At 39.3% G+C, this 23764-nt stretch overlaps 1 protein-coding gene across 3 annotated transcripts in view; it reads right to left on the reverse strand.

Annotated features, from left to right (window-relative positions):
* Nucleotides 1-23487, reverse strand: part of RIC1 (RIC1 homolog, RAB6A GEF complex partner 1) — a 50523-nt gene extending 27036 nt beyond the window's left edge. For all 3 annotated transcript variants that reach the window (XM_054178011.1, XM_054178012.1, XM_009908974.2), the window contains exons 1-3: nt 23028-23487; nt 12473-12580; nt 7960-8036 (exon numbers count right to left, since the gene is read on the reverse strand). In XM_054178011.1, coding sequence (XP_054033986.1) covers nt 7960-8036; nt 12473-12580; nt 23028-23168 — 326 coding nt within the window. In that variant the 5' untranslated portion in view covers nt 23169-23487. The remainder of the gene's footprint in view (nt 1-7959; nt 8037-12472; nt 12581-23027) is intronic.
* Nucleotides 23488-23764: the final 277 nt, after the last annotated feature.

Here is a 23764-nt window from a genome sequence, read left to right on the forward strand (position 1 = left end):
TCCTAAAAGGAAACAGATTCTTGCATTCAAACACGAGAGCTTAAACCTCCACTCACACCTTAGCTCTTCTACCAAACTTCTGTTGATCAGATTGGGAGAGAAGAGAGAATTTGCCTTTGAAAAAAAATAAGATTTAAAAAATTGTTCTGTGATTAGACATACTAATGTTATAAACAGCAAAATTATTTCTGTCACTTCCCATGCAGTTATGGGCTTGGTTTTTTTAATCTTTAAGTATTTTATTTAAACAGTATCAGCAAAAGTTTACAGTTTACAAAATATTTGCTAGAAAAGTGCTGTTAACACATCAAATATAGACAGGCTCTTCTAAATCATCTTGCTGAACAGCCATATTTATTAACAACTCCACGTAATGACAACTATGAACTAAAAGGACTGTACTTTTTCTGCACAAGCATCCCTCTCTCATATGGACAAATGATTGATTTTTGTTTTCAGTAACTTTTCTTGGTCCTTTTCTTCAAATCAAGACTAAATAATGCTCTTTAACATCTTTATTGATGATCTGGATGAGGGGACTGAGTCCATCGTCAGTAAATTTGCTGACGACACCAAGCTGGGGGCAGGAGTTGATCTGCTGGAGGGTAGGAGAGGCTCTGCAGAGGGACCTCGACAGGCTGGACAGATGGGCAGAGTCCAACGGCATGAGATTTAACACATCCAAGTGCCGGGTTCTGCACATTGGCCACAACAACCCCATGCAGAGCTACAAGCTGGGGTCAGAGTGGCTGGAGAGCAGTCAGGTGGAGAGGGACCTGGGGGTGCTGGTTGATGGCAGGCTGAACATGAGCCTGCAGTGCCCAGGCAGCCAGGAGGGCCAATGGCATCCTGGCCTGCATCAGGAACAGTGTGGCCAGCAGGAGCAGGGAGGTCATTCTGCCCCTGTACACTGCACTGGTTAGGCCGCACCTCAAGTCCTGTGTCCAGTTCTGGGCCCCTCAGTTTAGGAAGGATGTTGACTTGCTGGAGTGAGTCCAGAAAAGGGCAACAAGGTTGGTGAGGGGCTTGGAGCACAAGCCCTATGAGGAGAGATTGAGGGAGCTGGGGTTGCTTAGTCTGGAGAGGAGGAGACTCAGGGGTGACCTTCTTGCTCTCTACAACTACCTGAAGGGGGGTTGTAGTGAGGCGGAGGTTGGTCTCTTCTCCCAGGCAACCAGTACCAGAACAAGAGGGCACAGTCTCAGGCTGCATCAGGGGAGGTTTAGGCTGGAGGTTAGGAGGAAGTTTTACACAGAGAGAGTGATTGCCCACTGGAATGGGCTGCCCGAGGAGGTGGTGGGGTCGCCGTCGCTGGGGGTGTTCAGGGCGAGGCTTGACAGGATGCTTGGTTGCATGGTTTAGTTGATTGGGTGGTGTTGGATGGTAGGTTGGACACGATCTCGAAGGTCTCTTCCAACCTGGTTTATTCTATTCTATTCTAAGAGGACACAGTCTCAAGCTGCACCAGGGGAGGTTTAGGCTGGATGTTAGGAAGAATTTCTTCACAGAAAGAGTGATTTGCCATTGGAATGTGCTGCCCAGGGAGGTGGTGGAGTCACCATCACTGGATGTGTTTAAGAAGAGATTGGATGAGGCACGAGGTACCATGGTTAGTTGATTAAATGGTGTTGTGTGATAGGTTGTACTCGATCTTGACGGTCTTTTCCAACCTGGTGAATTCAATTCAACTCCTATTTAAGAACCACCAATGTCACATAAACTTGTAACTTTACTGTAGTTACTAGTGTCCCAATCTAGAAGACTGCAAAAATAACTACAGCCAAGGAAGTGGCTGTCTGTCACAGAGCTTACTACCCACTTTTCTGATGTACTTTTCTAATAATAGTACACACATTTCTTCTAAATAAGACAGAAGAAGCTGACAGAAGAATTTAAACACAATCTTTCTTAATGTTTTCACTTGTATGGGATCAAACCTAACTGCAGGTTCAACTTCAAGACTACACTAGAAAATCTTGCACCACAACTTCGATGCAGAGGAGGATATTAAAGGTGTGTACTCCTAATGCACAACTACCTCATTATGTTGACCTCCACTTTGTAAGAATCCTGCTTAAGCTGACGCTGTATTAAAAGTCTTCCCTTCTTCTTGCAGGCACTGCATTGAAATATTATGTTTCTGACAGAACTGGCAATTGTTATGTAAAGAAAAGCCATTAGAGAACAGGTATCATTCTCCTCACAAGAAAGTTAGTAGATATGGACAGTTTATCAACATTAAGAATTATCTGTAGTTTTAAAAAATATAGTAAGACTAAACTTTTAGAAGCACTAACACAAGTCTGCTCACGTGGTAAAAACAAAACAAAACAGTATCACAGTATAACTAAGGTTGGAAGAGACCCCAAGGATCATTGAGTCCAACCTGTCTCCACAGACCTCATAACTAGACCATGGCACCAAGTGCCACATCCAATCTCCTCTTGAACACCTCCAGGGACGGTGACTCCACCACCTCCCTGGGCAGCCCATTCCAATGACGAATGACTCGCTCAGTGAAGAACTTTCTCCTCACCTCGAGTCTAAACCTCCCCTGGTGCAGCTTGAGAGTGTGTCCCCTTGTTCTGGTGCTGGTTGCCTGGGAGAAGAAACCAAACCCTTCCTGGCTACAACCACCTTTCAGGTAGTTGTAGAGGGCAACCCAGCACAGAGTGTTGTCGTCCAAGCCACGAGCTGACAGCTTAGCCAGCAGTTTACTGTGGGGGACGGTGTCAAAGGCCTTGCTGAAGTCCAGGTAGACCACATCCACAGGCCTCCCCATGTCCACCAGATGGGTCACCTGATCATAGAAGGAGATCAGGTTGGAGAGGCAGGACCTGCCCTTCCTAAATCCATGTTGGCTGGACCTGATCCCTTGGCCATCCTTCAGGTGCGCAGTTATTGCCACCAGGATAATCTGCTCCATCACTTTCCCTGGCACTGAGGTCAGGCTGACTGGTCTGTAGTTTCCAGGTTCCTCCATCCGACCCTTCTTGTGGATGGGCACCACATTGGCCAGTTTCCAGTCATCTGGGACCTCTCCAGTGAGCCAGGACTGGAGGAAAATGATGGAGAGCGGCTTGGCCAGCTCATCTGCCAGCTCTCTCAGCACCCTAGGATGGATCCCATCCGGTCCCATGGACTTGTGAGTGTCCAAGTGGCTCAGCATGTCCCAAACTAATTCCTCATGGATTTCCAGGGCATCACACTGCTCCCTGACCCTATTACCCAGCTCAGGAGGCGACTCGTCCTGAACTCCTGCCTTGCTGTTAAACATTGAGGCACAGAAGGTGTTCAGGACCTCAGCCTTTTCCTCATCTTCGGTCACCGTGTTCCCCTCCAGGTCCAATAAGGAGTGGAGATTCTTCTTGCCCTTCTTTTTAGTGTTGATATGTTTGTAAAAATGCTTTTTATTGTCTTTCACAGAGGTGGCCAGCTTCAGTTCCAGCTGGGCCTTTGCCTCTCTAATTTTATTCCTACATAATCTAACAATATATATAATAAAAGAAAACACCACAGCTGACAGTATTCTACAACACAACTTTCAAATACAAACTTTTACCTCAAATATGTGAAATGAGGAGACCTACATACGAACATGTGGTCCACCTATTTCAGTTTATACTGACTTGTTTCCAGTAGCTGCCCTATCACATCACTAATGGAAGGAAAGACATCTTTATGTTCTGCAAAAATAGGATAGAGTAGAATTAACCAGATTGGAAAAGACCTTCGAGATCATCGTGTCCAACCTATCACCCAACACCATCCAATAAACTAAACCACAGCACTGGCCCCATCCAGTCTCTTCTTACACGCCTCCAGTGATGGTGACTCCACCACCTCCCTGGGCAGCACATTCCAATGGCCAATCACTCTTTCTGTGAAAAACTTCTTCCTAACATCCAGCCTAAACCTCCCCTGGTGCAGCTTGAGACTGTGTCCTCTTGTTCTGGTGCTGGTTGCCTGGGAGAAGAGATCAACCCCCACCTAGCTACAACCTCCCTTCAGGTAGTTGTAGACAGCAATAAGGTCTCCTCTGAGCCTCCTCTTCTCCAGGCTAAGCAACCCCGGCTCCCTCAGCCTCTCCTGAAAGGGCTTGTGCTCCAAACCCCGCCTCAGCTTTGTTGCCCTTCTCTGGACACATTCCAGCAACTCAACATCTTTCCTAAACTGAGGGGCCCAGAACTGGACATAGAACTCCAGAGTAGAGGTTTTGTTGCTGCCCCTCTTAGCTTGACTGCAAATTGAAAACTCAATTATTTCATGGTCACTGGACCCCAGACAGCCTCAAACCACCACATCTCCCAACAGACCCTCGCTATTGGTCAAAAGGTGAAGCATAGCCTTACTCCTGGTAGGCTCACACAGCAGCTGGGATAAGAAGCTATCCTCCATACTCTCTAAGAACCCTCTAGACTGCCTCCTCTCTGTTGAGTTCCCAGCAGGTATCATGCAGGTTACAATCTCCCATAAGAACAAGGTCTGGTGATCTTGAAACAGCCTATAGCTGCCTATAAAATAATTCATCAACCGCTTCATCCTGGTTAGGTGGTCTATAACAGACTCCAACCAGGATGTCAGCCTTGTTGGCCTTCCCTCTAATTCTTGCCCACAGGCACTCAACCTGATCATCCTTAATCTCTAGTTCCATGGTGTCCAGTGCCTCCCTGATGCACAGGGCCACCCCTCCACCCCTTCTCCCTCACCTGTCTCTCCTGAAGAGCCTGTAGCCATCAATTACAGTGCTCCAGTCATGTGAGTCATCCCACCACGCTTCTGTGATGGCAACTACATCATAAATTTCCTGCTGTAACAAGGCTTCCAGCTCCTCTTGTTTGTGACCCATGCTGCGTGCATTATTATCCATGCACTTCAGCTGGGCTGCTGATTTCACCCCTGGCTCCAGCTTACCACCCCCAGACTCCTGTCTGGGGGGACTGGTTTCAGCCCCTTCCCCCCTTTTTGATCCCCAAGATAAAAAAAAAAACAAATTCTGTTGGTGGCACCAGCCTCTGAGCCACTTGTTAATTACAGCTGCTTTCCTGTTCCTTTCAGTATTGCTTCCTGCAGCTAAGGGTATTGATGAAAAAATTACCTGCAGCCCTCAACCAGTTTTCGCAGAGCCTTGAAATCTTTTTTGATTGCCTTTGGACCTCTGGTTTCAACCTCATGGCTCCCCACCTGCATAGCTATCAAGGGATAGTAATCAGAGGACTCCCACTCACTTTGCCTAACACAAGTAGATAATCGCATAAGACACAGCTGGGACAAGTTGTAATTAACATTTGCATGAGAGTTAAAACGTTGCAAGAAATTGCTTTATCATCAGCTGTCATGTAAGTATCACTTAGTAACCACTCTGGTTTTGAACTTTCCAGGGCTGCCACTCAATGCTATTTCAAGGTCACCATTTCATAATACCACCCTTCTGTTATATTCAACTTGCAAGCTAAGCTACTGGAATCTGGGGGAGGGGACAGGAGGAGGTAAAGAAGTGAGAGAGGAAGGCTTAGTTTCTCTATAAGGTCAGCAACCCAACTTTACTTAAGGCACAGATGCATAATCAGTGCTGTGAATATATAGGAGGGAGCCAAGAACACACTGCTACAGTGGGAGAAAACACAAAGATGTCCCCATTCAAGCACAAGGCAAGTTATACACAAGGCCTTTTTTTCGGTGGCTTCAGAGTTAAGAAAATTAATTTAATATTGTTCAATCCAGCAGAAATGAAATCCAAGCTTTTCACAAAAATAGTGTCTTTGGAAAATGAATGTATGTCAGAAAAAAAATGTTAAAAGTATCAAGTCTGGGCTTTTGGTTTACTTGATCTCTTCACCTTGGGTTGGAGTTTGTATTTGGCTTTTGATCCATTTGGATTTTAATATTTGATCTACAAAACAATGGTGAAATTGGCCAGAGGCAGCACACTAACTGCACCAAAAAAAGTTCATCCCATTGTTAATAGCTTACAGAATACCTTGACGTTAGTCACAGCAGGAATTATTCACATACAAATACTTCTCTCTTTCTTTTGATGTAATATAATCAGAACAGCAGTAATTTTACGTACATTTTCTAAACTGAGGGCTAAAGAAAGACAGATCAGTAATCCCAGTAAATTTAGTCAGATCATTCATCTTCTTAAAGTTAAGCACATGCATTAGTCTTAGGAGACTTTGAGCAACCTCTCGTGAACACTCCAGGGACAAACACGCTATCTCACTCATCCACAGAATAAACATTATGCCCCTTCAGGCTATGCAAATAGATCTTACAATCCTGACCATTAAACACACAGTTAATTTTTTGTTTTTCATAAAACACATGCTTTTAGGCTAACTATGGAAATCAATCACCAGTGTTTTAGACAGACGTTAGATTGGTTAGTCATGGACTGCTTTATCGATGTTTTCAAACCTTCCTACATACAGAAGGTCTTAAAAGGAACTTTCCAAAGCTTTTTCTTTTAAGTTTTTGCACTGAATTTGCAGATTTTGCCACTAAAACCCCCCAGATTCCCAAACACACCAAGAATAACATAGTATAAACTATTGTTTTGTCTTTTGCATTATGCACTTCTACATATACAGATACACTACCTCTTCATTTATCTACATAAGCTGCACCAACGTTACCTGCCCCTTTTTTTTTCCTGATGACAGTAGTTCAGATGTGAAGAATCAGTTCAAAAAATGCTATTTGGCTCTCAGGAGAAAAAAAAAAAAAAAGTAATGCAACTTGTCTATATTAGACTCAAGTTTTTGGAAAACAGACAAGTGAGCTGCAACACTAAATTGCATTTAATTAAAGAGCATTGAGGGCCTTTTCAGTAGCCAAAAGATGCATTACAGTAGTAATATGCTAGCTGCCCAGTCATTTCTTCCTACACACGTTTGTAAAAGAAAGGATATTTAAAATCCAAATGCTCATGAAAACCTGGTTTATTTTTTAATAGTCATGGTTTAACATCAAAATGTGTTCCTCTGATCTGACATCACAGGTGTCTCGGTCCAGAGAGGGAAAGAGTCTCAGTTCTTTTGACTATTCCCATGTTATGAAATTAGAGGCAGGTTATCCAATATTCTTCATAGATACATACTTGGAGACACCCACTAATCAACTTTAACTTGTTTTATGAATATGAAAAAAAAAGTAGCATTATCATAATGATGTACAAAAAAACAACAACAACAAAAAAGGCAGTTTCTAGGCAATGAGAAAACAAGTGTGTTTCATTAGTCCTGTGGACAAATTTGATCCAAGCAATGCCTACAGGTTCTGCATATCTAAACGCACACAGACTTACATAAACACACCACTTGAGATTTTCATTTTCCCCAAATATTTCCCAATTTTGCCAAATCCAAAGTCAACTCAGTCAACCACAAATATGTGCAACATGCAGTCACATTTTAACGCATCAAATGTATTCCATCATTCACAATAAGGAAAATAAGATGATAACATAGCACTGCAGCTAGAACACTTGTGTATTCTTACTAAAAATTATTCATATTCTTTCCTGAATACTGAGAATTCATTCCCCATTTGCTTCAAAAAAAGTTATTACAAACTTAGGGGAAGAGATGAATCTATTTTAAAAAAGGCATCCTAATATTTCCTAAGAAACATAACTTACTCAACTGAGTTACTCAAAAAAATTTATGGAAGATTTTTATGGGTCATAAATTCCACAGACTACCTCAAATTATAAAATTAGACAATTTTTAGCCCGTTATTTAGGATTTTGTGAGCTTGTAAGATGTACCTAAATAATCTTACCAGTGCACAGAAAGCTAATTTGACCAAATTCCCTGAACTGACTTTAACTCTTAGGAATGACATTCTGTGTACTCAACAAGTATTAAAATGTACTCTGGAAGGAAATTATGTTTTAATAATAAATTTGACTTTTTTTAAACACCAATGGGATGCAAAGATTTTTAAAATACTTACTTGGGATACACTGGCTCATAAAGATACTTGTCTCTTGCTGGTGGGATTTCAAAAAATAAGATGAATCCATTTGCAGTCTGAAAGAGAAACACTGGTATGATATCTATCTAGTTTATCTTCATGAGTAAAATCTATACTGACTTGTAATTTCTATATATGCCTCAAATATTGAGCACAAATATACACTCATATCAAGTTTCAGATATATTAAAAACCATGCATTGAGATTCATTCCAGGTAAAATCCATACTAGCCCTTAAATGCCACTGAACAGATCAAGCAGTACATAGGGAAGCAGATGCAGGCATCTAAAAAAAAATTTTCCTCTAATTCACATAAATACAAAAGCCCAGAGAGCTACACCAGATATTTAGAACCCAAGCATCTAATTCCCTTCAATGACAAAGATTAATGCAGTAAGCATGTAGTAGAGGGTAGCAAGCCTTCAGAATAAGACCTCCAGACGTCAGAACGCGTATGGACACAGAGCGCAGAGCACCTAGGCACTGTCCAGATGGTTATTCAGAAAGTATTTAAAAAAAAAATCCTCATTTAATGTAGACTCTTTAGATGCTTCTACATCCTTCCAGAATCTTCCAGTGTGTAAAAAAAAAAAAATATTTTACTATAATTCAATCCCAAGCCCTATTCTGTTATCCTGGAAAACCAACTTCAAACTAAACACTATTCAGAGAACAAATATAAATTATTTAGTTATCAGGTTGTTCCAGTCGTGACTAGAAGTGGATCCAGTTTTTGTGTAAGCACAGGAGAGGCAGATGTCCAATTAGACTAGTTGTTCAAAGAAGCATGATTTATTTAAAGCACAAACGTATCCTTGAGGTAAATCAGCAAATGTATTTTGTTTAAACAATGTTTCCAGCCAATCATTTTAATATGGGCTGGGCATATACCCAAAGTACTGTTTCTGGAGACAAGAAGCACTGAAACAAATGGTTTCAAGCTGCTTTGTAAGGTTGGTTTCCTTCTCTTTGAATAAAGGAAAAAGTAACACTCTTTGTCAGCTTAGTTTATCAGTTTAGAGATGCCATGTTTTCCCTCAAGACAAATGTTCTGCTTTGCCATGAAAGAAATTTGTATTTCTGTTTCAACATCCAAGAAACACAATTATTCTCAAAGTGTCTATCTTTCCCATGCAAGAATGGTGATCTTGAGACAGGCCAAAAATAAATGGAAGCTTTTTAATGTGCATTAATATCATGTTCAGGTATCATGTAGTAAAGAAACGTGCTCATTTATGAATTCTCTACAGGTTCTTTCCATTACATCATTAAATATTTAACCTGTAAGTTATCTCATCCTGGAAGGAAAAGTAAAACAATACTGTGAAGTATCTCTATACTGATATTACAGTACAAAGGCCCCTTACTTTGGGCCTTTGTGCCATTCAAAGCACAAAGTTTCTATTGTTACAGGTTCATTTCTAAAGAGAACCTCGAGTTCCACAAAGAGCTGGATGAAATGCAGATGCTTTCAACCATATGCTTCCTGCAAACTGATCATATTCATTCACACAGGTTTCCACACTGCTATGAAAGTGCCTGTGTTGCAGTGAAACTTCCAAAAGTAACCATCACTGTCATCCATTGCTTGATCATTCTCATCTTTGACAGTCAAAAGCATAAACATACAGCAATTTTAAAGAGATTTCATTACATATGCTATGATTTTTAATCAAGTTCTGCTTTAGCTATGGGAATGTGCACTAAAGAGCAGTTTATACCAGAGGACTGCCTGTAGCAGGGGAAGGACCAAAATTCCTTCTGTATTTCTCTACACTGAGGAATCTTGACCAGATTCACAAGTCTTTTTTAAGATTTAGCTACCTTAAGTGTATATACTGATCTAGTCAAGAAACAAAATAATTCCCCAAAACACTGGAAAAACTACAGATGCAGCAATCAAATAGAGAAGAAACTGCAAAAAGGAAAAAAGAAAGCAAAACCAAATCAACCAACAAAAATCTAAAAATGGGGAAAAAATAACAGCTTAGAAAATGTGCCAACAGTTTAGCAATAGAATATAATAGTAGTAAAAGACGATGGAATTGCTAGGGGATGATACAAACGTGTGAATTGCTTAAACTTGTTTAGCTGCATACCATGAAAGCTACTTCAGATATTTTACAAAGCCTTAAATGCTAGACCACAGCCTGCCTTCTATACAAACAATAATTACCTCAAAGCATATGCTACAGCAATTTGCATTCATGGAGGTGCTCTTGAACATAGTCAGAAAAATACTTACAATTCTGTTCTAGAAGGCATTAAATCCCAACTACATGCTTTATCATTATGTCATTAAAAACAACAAAGAAAAAGTTAATGTACCACATGGCTAATACATACACATGAAGCCTTCTGTTTACCTTCTTAAAAACAAAGCACAACATGATTTTAATATTGCATCAAACTACCATCAAGAAACCCAAGAGCATGTGTAATAGCAGGTGAGAAGTTTGATCACGTAACTCAGCTTTCAAACTAGTATTTTTACCTATTTCACAGGACTTCAGTAAGTAACTGAATTCAGTTCAACAAAACTAGTAGTACAAACTATTCCTTTTTTAATTAATAAATTCTTTTGCTACTGTTCACTTGTACTCATTAATTTTCCTCTTAAGTCACAAAGACAGAGAAAATGTTTATTCTCTTGGAAAGAAGTTCACCATTTTACTTAAGGATAAAAGTTAACATGTATCATCAGCAAGGATTATCTCCTTCACTAAGCTCCACAATCCAACTTCACTGCCCCGTGTCTCTGAAACAAAAATATCGATATTTGTAAATGTGGTCAGCAAAAAACTCATTAGCTCTTCCAAATTAAATGCAGTATGTTTCAAAAGCATACTAAAAAAGCTTGCAAACCAGAACTGGTATCAAACCTACTGTGATGAACATGCTTGACTCATTCATACATGTACACCCAGGAGATGGAATATAAGTGTAAGAAACAGCTGGAGTATTAGAAATCTCATGACATTATTTTAGAAATGGTTTGGCTATTCTAAAACTAAAGTTTATAACCAGAGACTTTACTGGCAGTTACATTCTGACATCATCTGCCAAAAAGAACACTATACATTTAGGTGCGGAAAAACTCTAAAGTACTGTAATTGAACTGGCAGAAATTATAGCTAGTCTGACTGGCAGCTGAACCACAAGGGCTCTTGAGAACATGGATCCAAACATAACAGAAAAAAAAACCCACAATATGCACAGTAATTAAATATAACAATTTAACTTTCTTCTAAACTAATCCATAAAGGCATAATTAAAATGTCATGGGATCATTTACTTGTGATTATATGCTATATTATAGAATTGACAAATTATTTTTTATTCATAGTAAATGTTACAGAAGTCTCCTTTCTGCTGAAAATGTAATGAGACATTAACAAAAATTGCTCAAAAAAATTCCACCCCGAACACATAGAACTGGAACACAGGAAATTCAGTTGATTTACTCGTGATGATATCGGCAGAGACAGGAACTATTCCATAAACCATCTAATAATTTCCACTAAGATAACAGTACCTCATTGGTTTAAACACTACAAAGCATTATGCACATCATTGCAAGCATAAAGGACGGTTTATATTAGGAGATTAAGTCAGTGTACCAAAGAACATAAATAGTTGCTACCCAGTTTCTAATTCGACATGACCACCTTCTGATGGGTAATTTTAATGATTTCATTCTTATCTTTTGCACCTTCTCCAAGAAAATGTTAAATAAAATATCCTTGACTTTAAAAGCCAGAAAAAGAAACATGCTAATTTAAGACCTGGTCATTACATGTGACTTGACCAAAGGTCACCAATAGCATTATCCCATTTCCTGATTCCTACAAACTCTGCTCCCACTCTCGCTGCATCTACCCTGCACACTGAATTTTTTTATGCTGGTGACAAAACAGTCCACTTTGCCGTGAGCACAGCAATAGCCACAAAACAAAATTTTATTTCCATGTGAGAAAAGATTTCATATTTAAGACTCTCCACAGAAGAATCTATATATCACCTATCACTGCCTACATTTCTGTGTTCTCTATTTTTTTAATCACCAAAAGATACCACACCTTAACAAAGCCACAATTCAATCTTGTTACAAGACTCATATTTCTGAAACATCTGTCAACATATTTATCAAATTAAATATGCTTGTATCACCTAACTCCTCAATTCTTTCTTTCATTCTCATGTCTTTAAACTCCCTTACTCTTTGTTACCAGACTACTAAAATAATGAGATGCTGGATGAGCCCTTGCCAATACATCTAAACATCATTTCAGTATAAATAACAGCAGTTTGTTCTGCAAGGGAAAAAAAGAATGCTACTAGAGGAATTTTCTGGTATCCAAAAAAAACCTTGGTATTACATATTTTAACAGGATAAATATCCATTAAGTACTTGTACAAGCACAGAAATTGGTAATATCAAACTCTCTTTGCAATGTTTTAGCCACAGCAAGAAGTAAAAACCTACTTACTGAAACAGCTACCATGGTACTGTCAGGCCGCCATTCCACTTGTTTATATGGTCCAAATTGAGAAGCCGCTTTTGGTAGTTCCTTGTAGCTTACAATTAATACACTGGGCTAGAGCAAAAACAAAGAAAATTATTACACCTCATACCTAGAAAGAATGTGGTGTTTGCTTTATTGGTACATAGCCATAAACAACAATGCCTTCTTAACAGCAGTAACTTTAAAAATCAGTGCATTTTTGGCAACGCTCTACAAAATGATGCTTTCAAAAGGAGTTGTCGTACCACACTGTCATTCCTCCTCTCACTCTCAAACCCAAGACACTAAAATATTTCAATTGCCCTGAGAGTCTTACAAAATACAGAAGCAGTTTCAAGTTACGGCAAAGGGTGACTGATGCTTTAGATGAACAGAAGCATCTCAAGCAGGTTCTTATAATGAGAACTGTTGAATCAACTAGGATGGAATTCTCTGTAAGAGTATTTAGTACAACCCATTTGCTTAGCTTCTATTAAATGAACAGGCTATTGCATTAGAAACAATCAAGAAATATGCTCTATATCTCTTCAAGAATAGGTTGCCAGAAATTCTGCAGAACACATCTACAGTTTGTTGATAATATTGTGCATATGATGGGATGCACCAACCTGCATCTCTCCTCCTGACAACAGCTGGGACCTATGACACAAAAACCTAACGGAAAGTGACTCCTCATTGTTCTAGTGCTTAGAAACATTCTTCCTCCTTATATACATTTGAAAACTCTTTGTATATTTTTGCTCTTGAACCACTAATAGCCTTCAGCTTAGATAGTTATTCCTCATTCTGCTACCCTACACTACTGGGAGGTGGGGATGGATAAATATAGAATCATAGAATGACTTGAGTTGGAAAGGAATTAAAGATCATCTAGTTGCAACCCCCATTAGTTAGATAGCAACTGTATTTCCTCAGCCTTTTGTTAAATTATACAAACCATACTTTTTTTTTTTTGTAAGAGAAATTTCTCTTCATCTTCACAAATGATGCTCTCCCTAACTTTGTCAATGCCAATTTTTGTTCAGCATTGTAGCAGCAAACTCTTACCAAAGAGAGAATACTTCTCCAGCTCCTGGAAGAGAATTAAGAGTCTAAACAGTAACCACTATTTTGCTGAAACTGCTTCATAAAGCTTGTCATCCATCACTAGGACCACAGGTGATGTCATCTTATTAGTTTTGTTGGTTTACTTGCTTAAATGGCAGAAGCTGGTACAACAAATCTAAACCACATTTCTACGCAGAAACCATGCGAGTGTTTGCTACCTTGGCATTTGGTGGGTATCCACAACCTTCATGTTTGACATCTGTTGCTACAGTTTCCCTTAAGAAAAAGTAGGATTAAATCACTTTTAAAGGAAATGTAGTATCAAAGAACCACAGAATGTTAGAAGGGACCTATAAAGATCGAGCGCATGTCCCCTGGGAAAGGAGGATGACCTAGGGTATGGCCCAAAGCAACACAGCCAAGCAGGTACTGAAAAGTCTCCACAGGAGACTCCACTACTTCTCTGGGCAGCCTGTTCCAGTGCTCTGTCACCCTCACCATAAAGAAGTGTCTCCTTGTGTTGAGATCAAATCTCCTGTGTTCTACCTTCTATCCACTGCTCCTAGTCCTATCACTGGGCACCACCGAAACCAGACCACCACCTTTAGCTTGACACCCACCTTTCAGATATTTATAGACATTGATAAGACCCCCTCCCAGCCTTCTCAAGACTAAACAGCCCCAGTTCTCTCAGCCTTTCTTCATAGGAGAGGTGTTCAAATCCCACAATAATCCTCATAGCTCTTTGTTGGACTCTCTCCAGCAGATCCCTGTCACTCTTTAATTGGGTAGCCAAAACTGGACACATTATTCCAGGTGTGGTCTCATCAGAGAAGAGTAGAGGGGAAGAACAACATATGCCTAGACCTGCTGGACAGTTTCTTAATGCACTCCAGGATGTCTGGCCTTCTTGGCCACAAGGGTATATTGGGGTCTTTCTCCATGAAGTTTGAAGTTAAGTAATCAAATGTTTTCACCAAGCATATAAACAAGGAGATGAACTGATGTCACTCATGTGGTCTGAGCTTTGATAAATTCACAGTATGATTCTGACCCTGTAAACAGCATTATTAAATTTTGCATGCACATAGAAGCGAATTATCAAAAATAACATTATTTATAAAGTTAAAGCATAACAGGCAAACTAATCTTTACCCTAGGAATTATTTATGCCATTTTTTCAATTAATGTGACTTCTTTTGCAGATATTTGCAAATCAAATAACCTAACATTAAGCAGATAGTTAAATTATTAACAGATCTATATTGATTGTTCCCATGAACTACACTGCCCTTCACTGCTTGCCTTAGACCCATCTTAACTGCCTTACACATACACAAATAAGTGTCCTATGATAGGACAAGCTTGTAATCTGCATCATGACTGCAGATCTGGAGATCAATCTTGAAGTAATTCTGTGCTTCACATGTTTTAGCAGCAGGCAAAAAAAAAGTTCTAGAAACTCACTAATGCACAACAGTTTTCTTTCTATATTGCTACTTTTACAGAACATAATGACAGCATTTATCCTGTAATGTTCTTGTGGGATTTATTCATGAGAAAGATGCTATTACAGTTTAGAACCTGGAAGAAAACTCTGCATACACAGCAGCTATGAAATTTATACAGATTGATTTCTAGACTGATCTATTTTTATGCCTTAGAGATAGGAACTAAAGGCATTACCATTAAGAGCACAAGCAATCATTTTTGTATTTTTTCAGTTATTAAATAACTTACCAGAATGCACAATAAATTTCTAATTTAATAGTTCACAAAGGCTACCTAGCTAATGGTTAAACCACAAAGAGTTCACTGATATAATTCCACATACTCCGTAACTCTAAATCATTATTTCGTATGTGAAGGAAACTCAAACAAACAAACTTCAGCCCCCTGTCTACAAGCTTCCAACAAAAGTTTTAATAGCTACAAGGTTAAGGCTGGAAGGGAAGCTCCATATCCTGCTCTGATCATGCAAGAGAAACAAACAGTCATTTTACATCTGAAGCGATCAAAGATGTGTAAGGGCACAAGAGCATGTTCTATAAACAGGAGCCTATCATCCTGATTTTGTTTACTTGCACGAAACAGACAGAGCCATTAAACATATTTTAACAAAAATGAGGGCCTAGTTAGTACAATGCTTTTCTCTGGATAGTTTTAGATATTTAACTCATAGCCTAGACACACTTTTCCCTAAACCTTTACATTTGTTTCAGTTGGAAGGAACAACTCTCCCTGTCAGCATCACAAAAATTTCACTGTTTTCCCCCTTCACACTTCTGCATGCAGCTACTAAAATTACAAAGAAATATAGTTAAGCACAACTAATGAAAGATGCATATTTTCTCAAGTAAGCCAAGATATTTGTTCTCCTTCACAGTGCTTAAAATCTAGTTGTTAAAGTACTAATGGTAGAGCCACAGCTTCTGGAAAAAAATGTTGATTGCAGAAACACAGGAAGTGACCTAATAGTTTTGTTTTATTAAAAAAATTGTCTACAGAACAAAAGCAAAGAACAGACAACAAAGGAAAAACAAACTGAAAAAATAAGTCTTTACTCAAATTGCAACTTAAAACTAGCAAAAGCTTACAAATAATTAGGAAGCATGTCCAGCATTTTACAATCTGCTCCAGAGAAAATCTAGCATGTTGATACAGTCTATTTTGCTTCATAGAAGGAAAGTAAGCTGCCACTTATGAACAGAACAGTGGAAGAGGATGCTCACAGAACAGCAAAAATGGTGAGAAGGAAAGAAAAGGGGAAAGTAAACTTAGAGAATATATAGTATATCACTACAAAAGAGTAAACAAATTTTCCAGTGCTCCCAGCAAAGCTACTGAAAAGAGAGAAACAGACCTTCTTGTTCTCATCTAATTTGTCTCCAGTTAGCTACCCTAGCTATCTTTTCACAAGAGCAGATTGGAATTGTAGAAGTTATAAAACAGTAAGCTAATAAGCTAGCTTCATGAGCAAAGACAGCTAAACTACTCTAAAGTTCACTTTAGTTTCATTATCAGTTACTGTTGTACACTAGGAAGTCCTTTGGACTTTCCACTACAAAAGATGAGCTGTGCAGGAACATCAGGACAAAATACCTAAGCAAACAATTTAAAAACCCCCACCACAAAACAACACACAAAACCAAAATCAAGGTGAAATAATTTTAAATTGTTACCATTTTACTTAATTCTACTTGACCAAAAACATTTTCATTTCCCTTTTTTTTTGGGGGAGGGGGGGAAGGGGGGAGAGTGGCAATTACCTATGAACAGCACAAGTACTCTCAGAACACTGAACCACACACAGTCGTTTTTATGAAGTAATCTATCAAGATATAAAAACCCTGCAGCAAATTCTCCCAGCAAGCTTAGACATGGGATATTACCACTTCACTTCTCTGAACACAAACATTCTACCACATTTGATGTAAATGCAAATCAAGTAGACATTTAAACCATAAACTAAGACATGAATCTTGCTCTGGACAGGATGTCTGTAAACAGGCCTGACTTGAACAGCAGCCCTCGTAGCAGTTAAGTGTCTGTCGTAACTGAAACATTTGAAGGACTCTGAAAAAAAGGGAACATTAACTGGAGAGAGGTATCATCATCGTTTCACAGAATACAAAATACAGTGATAAATATGGTTTTCCTTGATTTGGATTCTGTGGTTTGACTGCTGCAGGTTAATGACAAACTGTGCTTCCAGTGGATTTAACACGTTAATTAGGTCAGTAAACACAACAGAAAATTACCAGACTAAGCCTGAAAAGTAAATACCTAACAGCATATATGCATTCAGACATTGAAACTTCCTCTGCTCCTTTAATTTTAGTTGCTCCCTTACCATTAATTCACTTGAAGCCAGAAGGAAAGAGATTAAAACAGGAAGACTGCTATTTATACACAACCAAAAATTACTAAAAAAAATTACAAAATGGTGGGAGCACTGTGCACTTTATTTCATTATTAGATTAGATGGAAGAAAATAAAAGCATGCATGCATCATGAAGAGAACAATGAAAAAAACCAACAAACCACAAAAGAGACACAAGGTGGTGACAAAATAATTTATAAAAGCAAGGTCAAAAATAAGAACATAACTCCTTTAATTTAGTTTTAAAAGCTGCTGGAATGCTTCAAGCCAGTAGAATACCCATCCAACAAACACAGCAAATACAGCTCCCAAAACTGCTTCAAGTAATGTGCTGTGAAGGAGTTAAAAAAAAAAAAATAAAAATCCCAGTGCACTAGAACTGCCAATCACTACAACTCTCAAGGAAAAGTTTTCAGTTAATCTCAGAAATATTGGCCAGTAAGAAAGGTCATATTCTATATCTCTTTGCTATCTATATCCACAGCCCCATAAATAGCCAATTCATTAAATTTCAGCTAAATGGAATTGTGTGTGATGAAGAACAGACTAATCTCATTTCTGATCTCATACTGGCAAATTACTGTAATGTGGCACTAACTGGACAGTTCAAATTCATAACCGAGAATACCTTTCTCTGCATCTAAGTAATTCTGGTAAGTCCTTCAGGGATCATCTGTTTTATAGTAATACAGGAAGTCAGGAAAACCTGGTAAGATCTACTGAATACACACATGAAAATTTCATATTTCACATGATAAATCCATCAGTCTAATAAACAAGTGCTTCTAATTCCTTTAATTATGTAAACACAAGCTTCTCTATAATAGAAACAACATCACAACTGTCACTGCTATTGAAAGGCCTTCTCAGACACGTGTCTGATGGGTATCAGTAAGAGGTTATCATTTCAGGGGTTAAATTACTAAGAAAAAAGCACAGCAGAAAAGGCAATACATCTTAGTCTGCACTGATGCTATCTGTGTCATATCGTTCACAATACACAAGACTTACATAATTATCAAGATGTCTGTTGTCCATTTTGTGAAAAAGTCCCACATAAAAACACTACAGTGACTGTATCTAGGAAAATGACACACACAATAATTCAGCAGATTATTCTTCTCATGGTTTTGTTATGAAAACAATGTTGATAGCATGGTGATTTTTTTTTCTTTAAATGGCCACCTCAAAAAAAATTCAGCAGATTATTCTTCTCATGGTTTTGTTATGAAAACAATGTTGATAGCATGGTGGGTTTTTTTTCTTTAAATGGCCACCTCAAAAAAAAAAAGCAACTATAAAAGCAACTGCATATTTTTAAATATATGTACTCATATATCATATGACCTATAAACACTGGTGCTCTAAGTACTTACATAGCTCCTTTTATAGTGTGCCAAAATTCCAGGTTGCAGATAATTTTTCTAACGGTAGCAGAGTTCCCTGTTCTGTTTGTTTAAATAACACATGCACTTTAATTTAAAGCATGCAAGAGTGAGTTATGAGAGCTGTCTGAATATACTTACTCAGCACTTGGAATGAATACACATTACTTGACAATCTGAATCTGACATGCATGCTTTCCCACAAGCTTATAGTTCATTTGGGTGATCTGATTTCACATCAGACCATCAGATAAAAAAAAAAATCTCAAACGCTAGAAGTTTAGGAACAAGGGTAGATGAAAATCATAAGCTGACAAGCACCTAGGTAATTAAGAAATGCTTCTCAAAATTATTAAATGGGGCAAGCTACTCTTGGCTTCAAAGAACTTACAAAACAGGTTTTTACTGGCAGAGTCATACCAGATAGCCCAACAAACAACCTTCAGGAGCTTTCATTAAATAATGAAGGCCAAAACCTAGTCCTGTCATTGACACAAGGTTAAGATTAAGGAAAGGAAATGTCAAGGTGTATTTCTACTCGTAGCTATGTCACCAGACTATTATTGATGCACACAATTCAACCTTCAACACTTATGGGGGAACTCCACTCATACGCAACAGAGGCATGAAATGTGATAGACATCTTCTCTTAATATCTACAGCCCTGCGAATATCAAGAATTCCTCATACTGACTAAAACTCTTATTCCATAAGATAACCAAATCAATATAAAATTAAAAGCCACCACTGACAAAGAATTAAATCTTTCAACAGGCCAAATACAATGCTCCTTTGATCCCTTCAAGAATCAAAAATGCAACAAAAAACAACAAACTTTTATTTGTTTGGCAAGTTGAACAAACTGGTAAAAGCTATCATTAGTCCACTAAGCGAACCACTAATGTTCAGGTGCAGGCAAAAAAAAATACTGCCACGCTTTGGACTGTATAGTTGCCATGTGAAACCTGGATTTTAGTACCCAAGCCAATTTATTAAACATCAGAAAGTTTCTTATGAATGCTTGAAATGAAAAACATCATTTCAAGTACTTTAATTACCAGAATGAAAACATAGACAAGCTTTCCAATGCTGTCAACAAACCCTGTTTCAGTGGCTCTTCGTGTTAAGGAATATTCTGAAGTACCTAAGCCAAAAAAATTAATCTAAGAAAAATACTTGGAACAGCAGTCTCCAAAGTGGGATGCATTAAATGCAATCCATTTTGGTCTAAGAAGAAAACACTTTTTTGTACTATTAATAAACAAAAAAGTAAACATTTTAAAATTGTAATTTTTTTTTCAGCTTCACCTCATTTACCTCTTTTCAAACACTGGAACAGCCTTCCTAGAAAGGCGGCCAATTCTCCAAGTCTGCCAGTGTTTAAAAGACATTTGACTTGGACAGTGCCCTAAATAATATGTTTTAAGTTTCAGTCAGCCCTGAAGTGGTCAGGCAGTCGGACTAGACAACTGTGGTAGGTTCCTTCCAACTGAAATAGTCTAGTCTCTTCTACTCTGTGCTGTGCAGGCTTCGTAATGCGTATACAACATAGTAGCATCTGCACATAATTCGCAAATAAACACACAATACTGGCACGTGGTCAAAAATGATCACCACTAATAGGTGGTCTTTTCTGTCCACAATCCAATCTCTCCCTGAAAAACAGCATGTAAATAGTCAAGGACTTTTTTGGCCCAAAAGCATTAACAGAACTCCATCTGGTTTTACCTACATCATTTATCTCTGTTGCTAATCTTAATACCACCATTGTTTCCAAACGAGAAAACAATCCACACTTTGGGATAAAGCTTCCCTACTTCCCTTAGTTCTCAGCACACAACTGGTGAAAAAGAGCTTTAAACGTTACCACCTCGCTTGAAAACCACACATATTAAAAGTAAATTCACATTCCTGGAACTATTTCAAAGGATCCTCTGTTTTGTTGTAGTGAAGTTCTCTACTGAAGCTAGCCTCATCACTTCATTTTTACACGAAGCCTTTCATACATAGTTGAGATAGTTACAAGTCCTAACAGGAACATTAGCCTGAAGGCTTTTCTACTTCAAGAAACTAGTTCAACCCAATAATAAATTATGTCTTGGTCCGAAGAAGACACTTCTGACAACTTCAAACATTTTGTAGAATGCAAGAATTTATTTTGGTCTGTAGAAGTCCAATAAATTATTTTAAGCTTCTGCTTCAAAGACAAAGAAGCAAACAAAATCCAAAACCCAACAACAAAGAACCACTCAAGACCCCGGATATATGCATTAAAATAATGCAAGAGATTCTCTTAAAAAAAATTTTTGTCTCAGAATTTTGCTGATGGCTGGATGTCCACTGAGGTGGTGAGATTTTAAAATACTTTTTAGTCTATGATCAGTCAGTGATCAAGCCCAGCAAAGCCACCAACACCCTCAAAAGTGCCCACTGCATACTGAAAAAATGTATTAAAAAAACCCGTCAACAACCTGTAAGTTTGCACAAGTTTTCTGCATCGAGTGAACTCTTTTAGTGCTCTGTTAGTAGCCAGCTGTGCAACCTCTAACATTTCAAAATAAGCCTAAGCACAGAAGTTAATAAAAGTTGTTCTCAGACACTACTTTCAAGACAACAGGGCACATCTTGAAAAGTATACATCCATACGTTCATAAAATGGTTTGGGCTGGAAGCAACCTTAAAGATCATTGAATTGCAACTTCCCCACCATGGGCAAGGACACCTCCCCCCAGATCAGGCTGCTCAAGGCTCCATCCAACCTGGCCTTGAACACCTCCAGGGAGGTGACATTCATGACCTCCCTGGGCAACCTGTTCCACTGTTTCACAACCTTCCACTGTTTCACAACCTTCAATGTAAAGAATTGCTTCCTTAATACCCAGTCTAAATCTACCCTACTCAAGCTCAAAGCCATTCCCCCTCATCCTATCACTCTAAGCCCTTGTAAAAAGTCCCTGTCCAGCTGCTTTGTTGCCATCTTAGTACCTCCTTTTAGGAGCCAAGCCACTTCCCACCCTCCCAAAAAAGGGGCATCGGCCTTAACTTTCAAGACTAATTACGTTTAAAGAAATAAAAAGCATAGACTTACATTCTACAAGCCTGATCTTTTTAACGTATTTTCCTGTAAAAGAAGATCAGTTGTACTCTGTTAAGACTACAACGACAGGTTTTACAGGCAAAAGCTGCAAGAGCATACATCTTATCTACGCTGTGTGCCACAAACCTGCGAAAACAGAGGCCACATGATGGTGTTCACACAGCACAGTTACTGGGCTGACATGCCCTAGTTGAACATTTGTACAGGTTAAAAAAACCTGCATCACCAACCAGGAATAGCCATAAAGAGTGCAGCACAAGGCAAACTGGTAACATTTCAGCATAATATAAGAATTTTAAGGCTTTAACTGTCACTTGGTATCTTTCAAGTATCAGCTTTCTAAAATTGTACTGTTCTCTCCTGTAAGCTGAGATGAACTCTGCAGAATTTGTTGGAGATATTTATAAACAGATTTAGGGCACATCTAGGCAGTGTTTAATAGGATCCAGCATCCATATTTGAAGTCCATATAACAGCTGTTTCTTTGAATACATCAAACCAAACTGACAAATTTAAATTTTTTTACCACACTAATTCAGAGTGAAAAGCAAGGCCTTGAATGTCAACTATTCCTCAACTGCATGTTGCCAGAGCAGCAGCTTTGATTCAAAAGCCACAACAATTCTTCTGTTTAGGACTGCAAAACTTTTCAGAAAACTGTTTGTGAACTACAGAGAATGTTAAATCTGTTCTGTGTTTTACAAAAAACGTTTCATATCTCCTACATTTATATATTCTTTTGCATAAAATGCAGTACATATAAAGGCAGAAGACACTCAGCATAACTGCAAAACCCCCCATTGCTACAAATACTTTGTATTAAGTGCTATTTAAAGTTAAAAAAAAAAAAAGTAAGTTGGTTACAAGTCTTATTTCAGGAATAACAGGTGTTAACTCTACTTAACTTAGGTATTTTCTTAACATCACATTGTTATCACTAAACATCGTGGCTTAACCACTCTGAGTAACAATTAATGAAGCATTCTGTAAGCTTTAGTCCCAAATTTTAGAACCCCTCCTGGAACAGAAACGAAAAAACCCCAAAGCTTTACAACTTTTCAGTTGGAAGTGCAGGGTCTGAGAGCTAACAGGAAGCTGGATACTCACTCTGCAATACCAGATGCTTAGCTGAGACGGGGATAACACTGCGAAGAAAACTCTCTGGGGATCTGTTCGGATATGAAGAGGTTGCTCCAGGGACTCCAGAGGACACAGCAGCCTCTTGGGCCAGCCACTGAGAAAATACATGGCTGTAGATTTCCCTCTTCCCGAGAAGCGGGCTCCCAGCTCACTCTAGCCTAGGCGGGGGACGGCGGAGACATTAGCCGAATGAGAGATGCAGAGGGCTCACTGTTCACTCGACGGCCTCTGGACGAAGGGCTCTGACCACCGACCTGAGACCGACCATACATAATCCCCAGCAGAGAGACAAGATTCCCTCGGCTCACCACCACCGCCCGCGCCCAGAAGAAGGGTGGCTAAGGCCTTCTCGTCGCCGAGGGCCGCAGGCTGTCACCCCCAGCCGGCGCTGGGGCCGGTGCTTCCGAGCGGGCGTGGGGGCAGGGAGCCACCGAGGGTTGAGGGGGAGGTGAGTCCGGCGAGTGGCGAGAACCAAGCGGGCCGCAGCCTAAGGGAAACGACGGGGAAGGTGGCCAGTCACTGCTCCGAGCAGGCCCACGGAAACTGCGGCGGCTGCAGCGGCGGCTCCTCCGTCCTGCGGGTGTCTCGCCCGCCTGCTCTCTGTATGGCTATAGTCGTTGCAGACGCCAAAGTCCACGCCGCCATCTCCCTCTCCCTCTTCCTCCTCTCCCTCCGCTACGGCGTCCGAACGCCGCGGCCCCGAG

This window comes from Dryobates pubescens, chromosome Z (genome assembly GCF_014839835.1).
Source record: "Dryobates pubescens isolate bDryPub1 chromosome Z, bDryPub1.pri, whole genome shotgun sequence".
NCBI lineage: Eukaryota > Metazoa > Chordata > Aves > Piciformes > Picidae > Dryobates > Dryobates pubescens.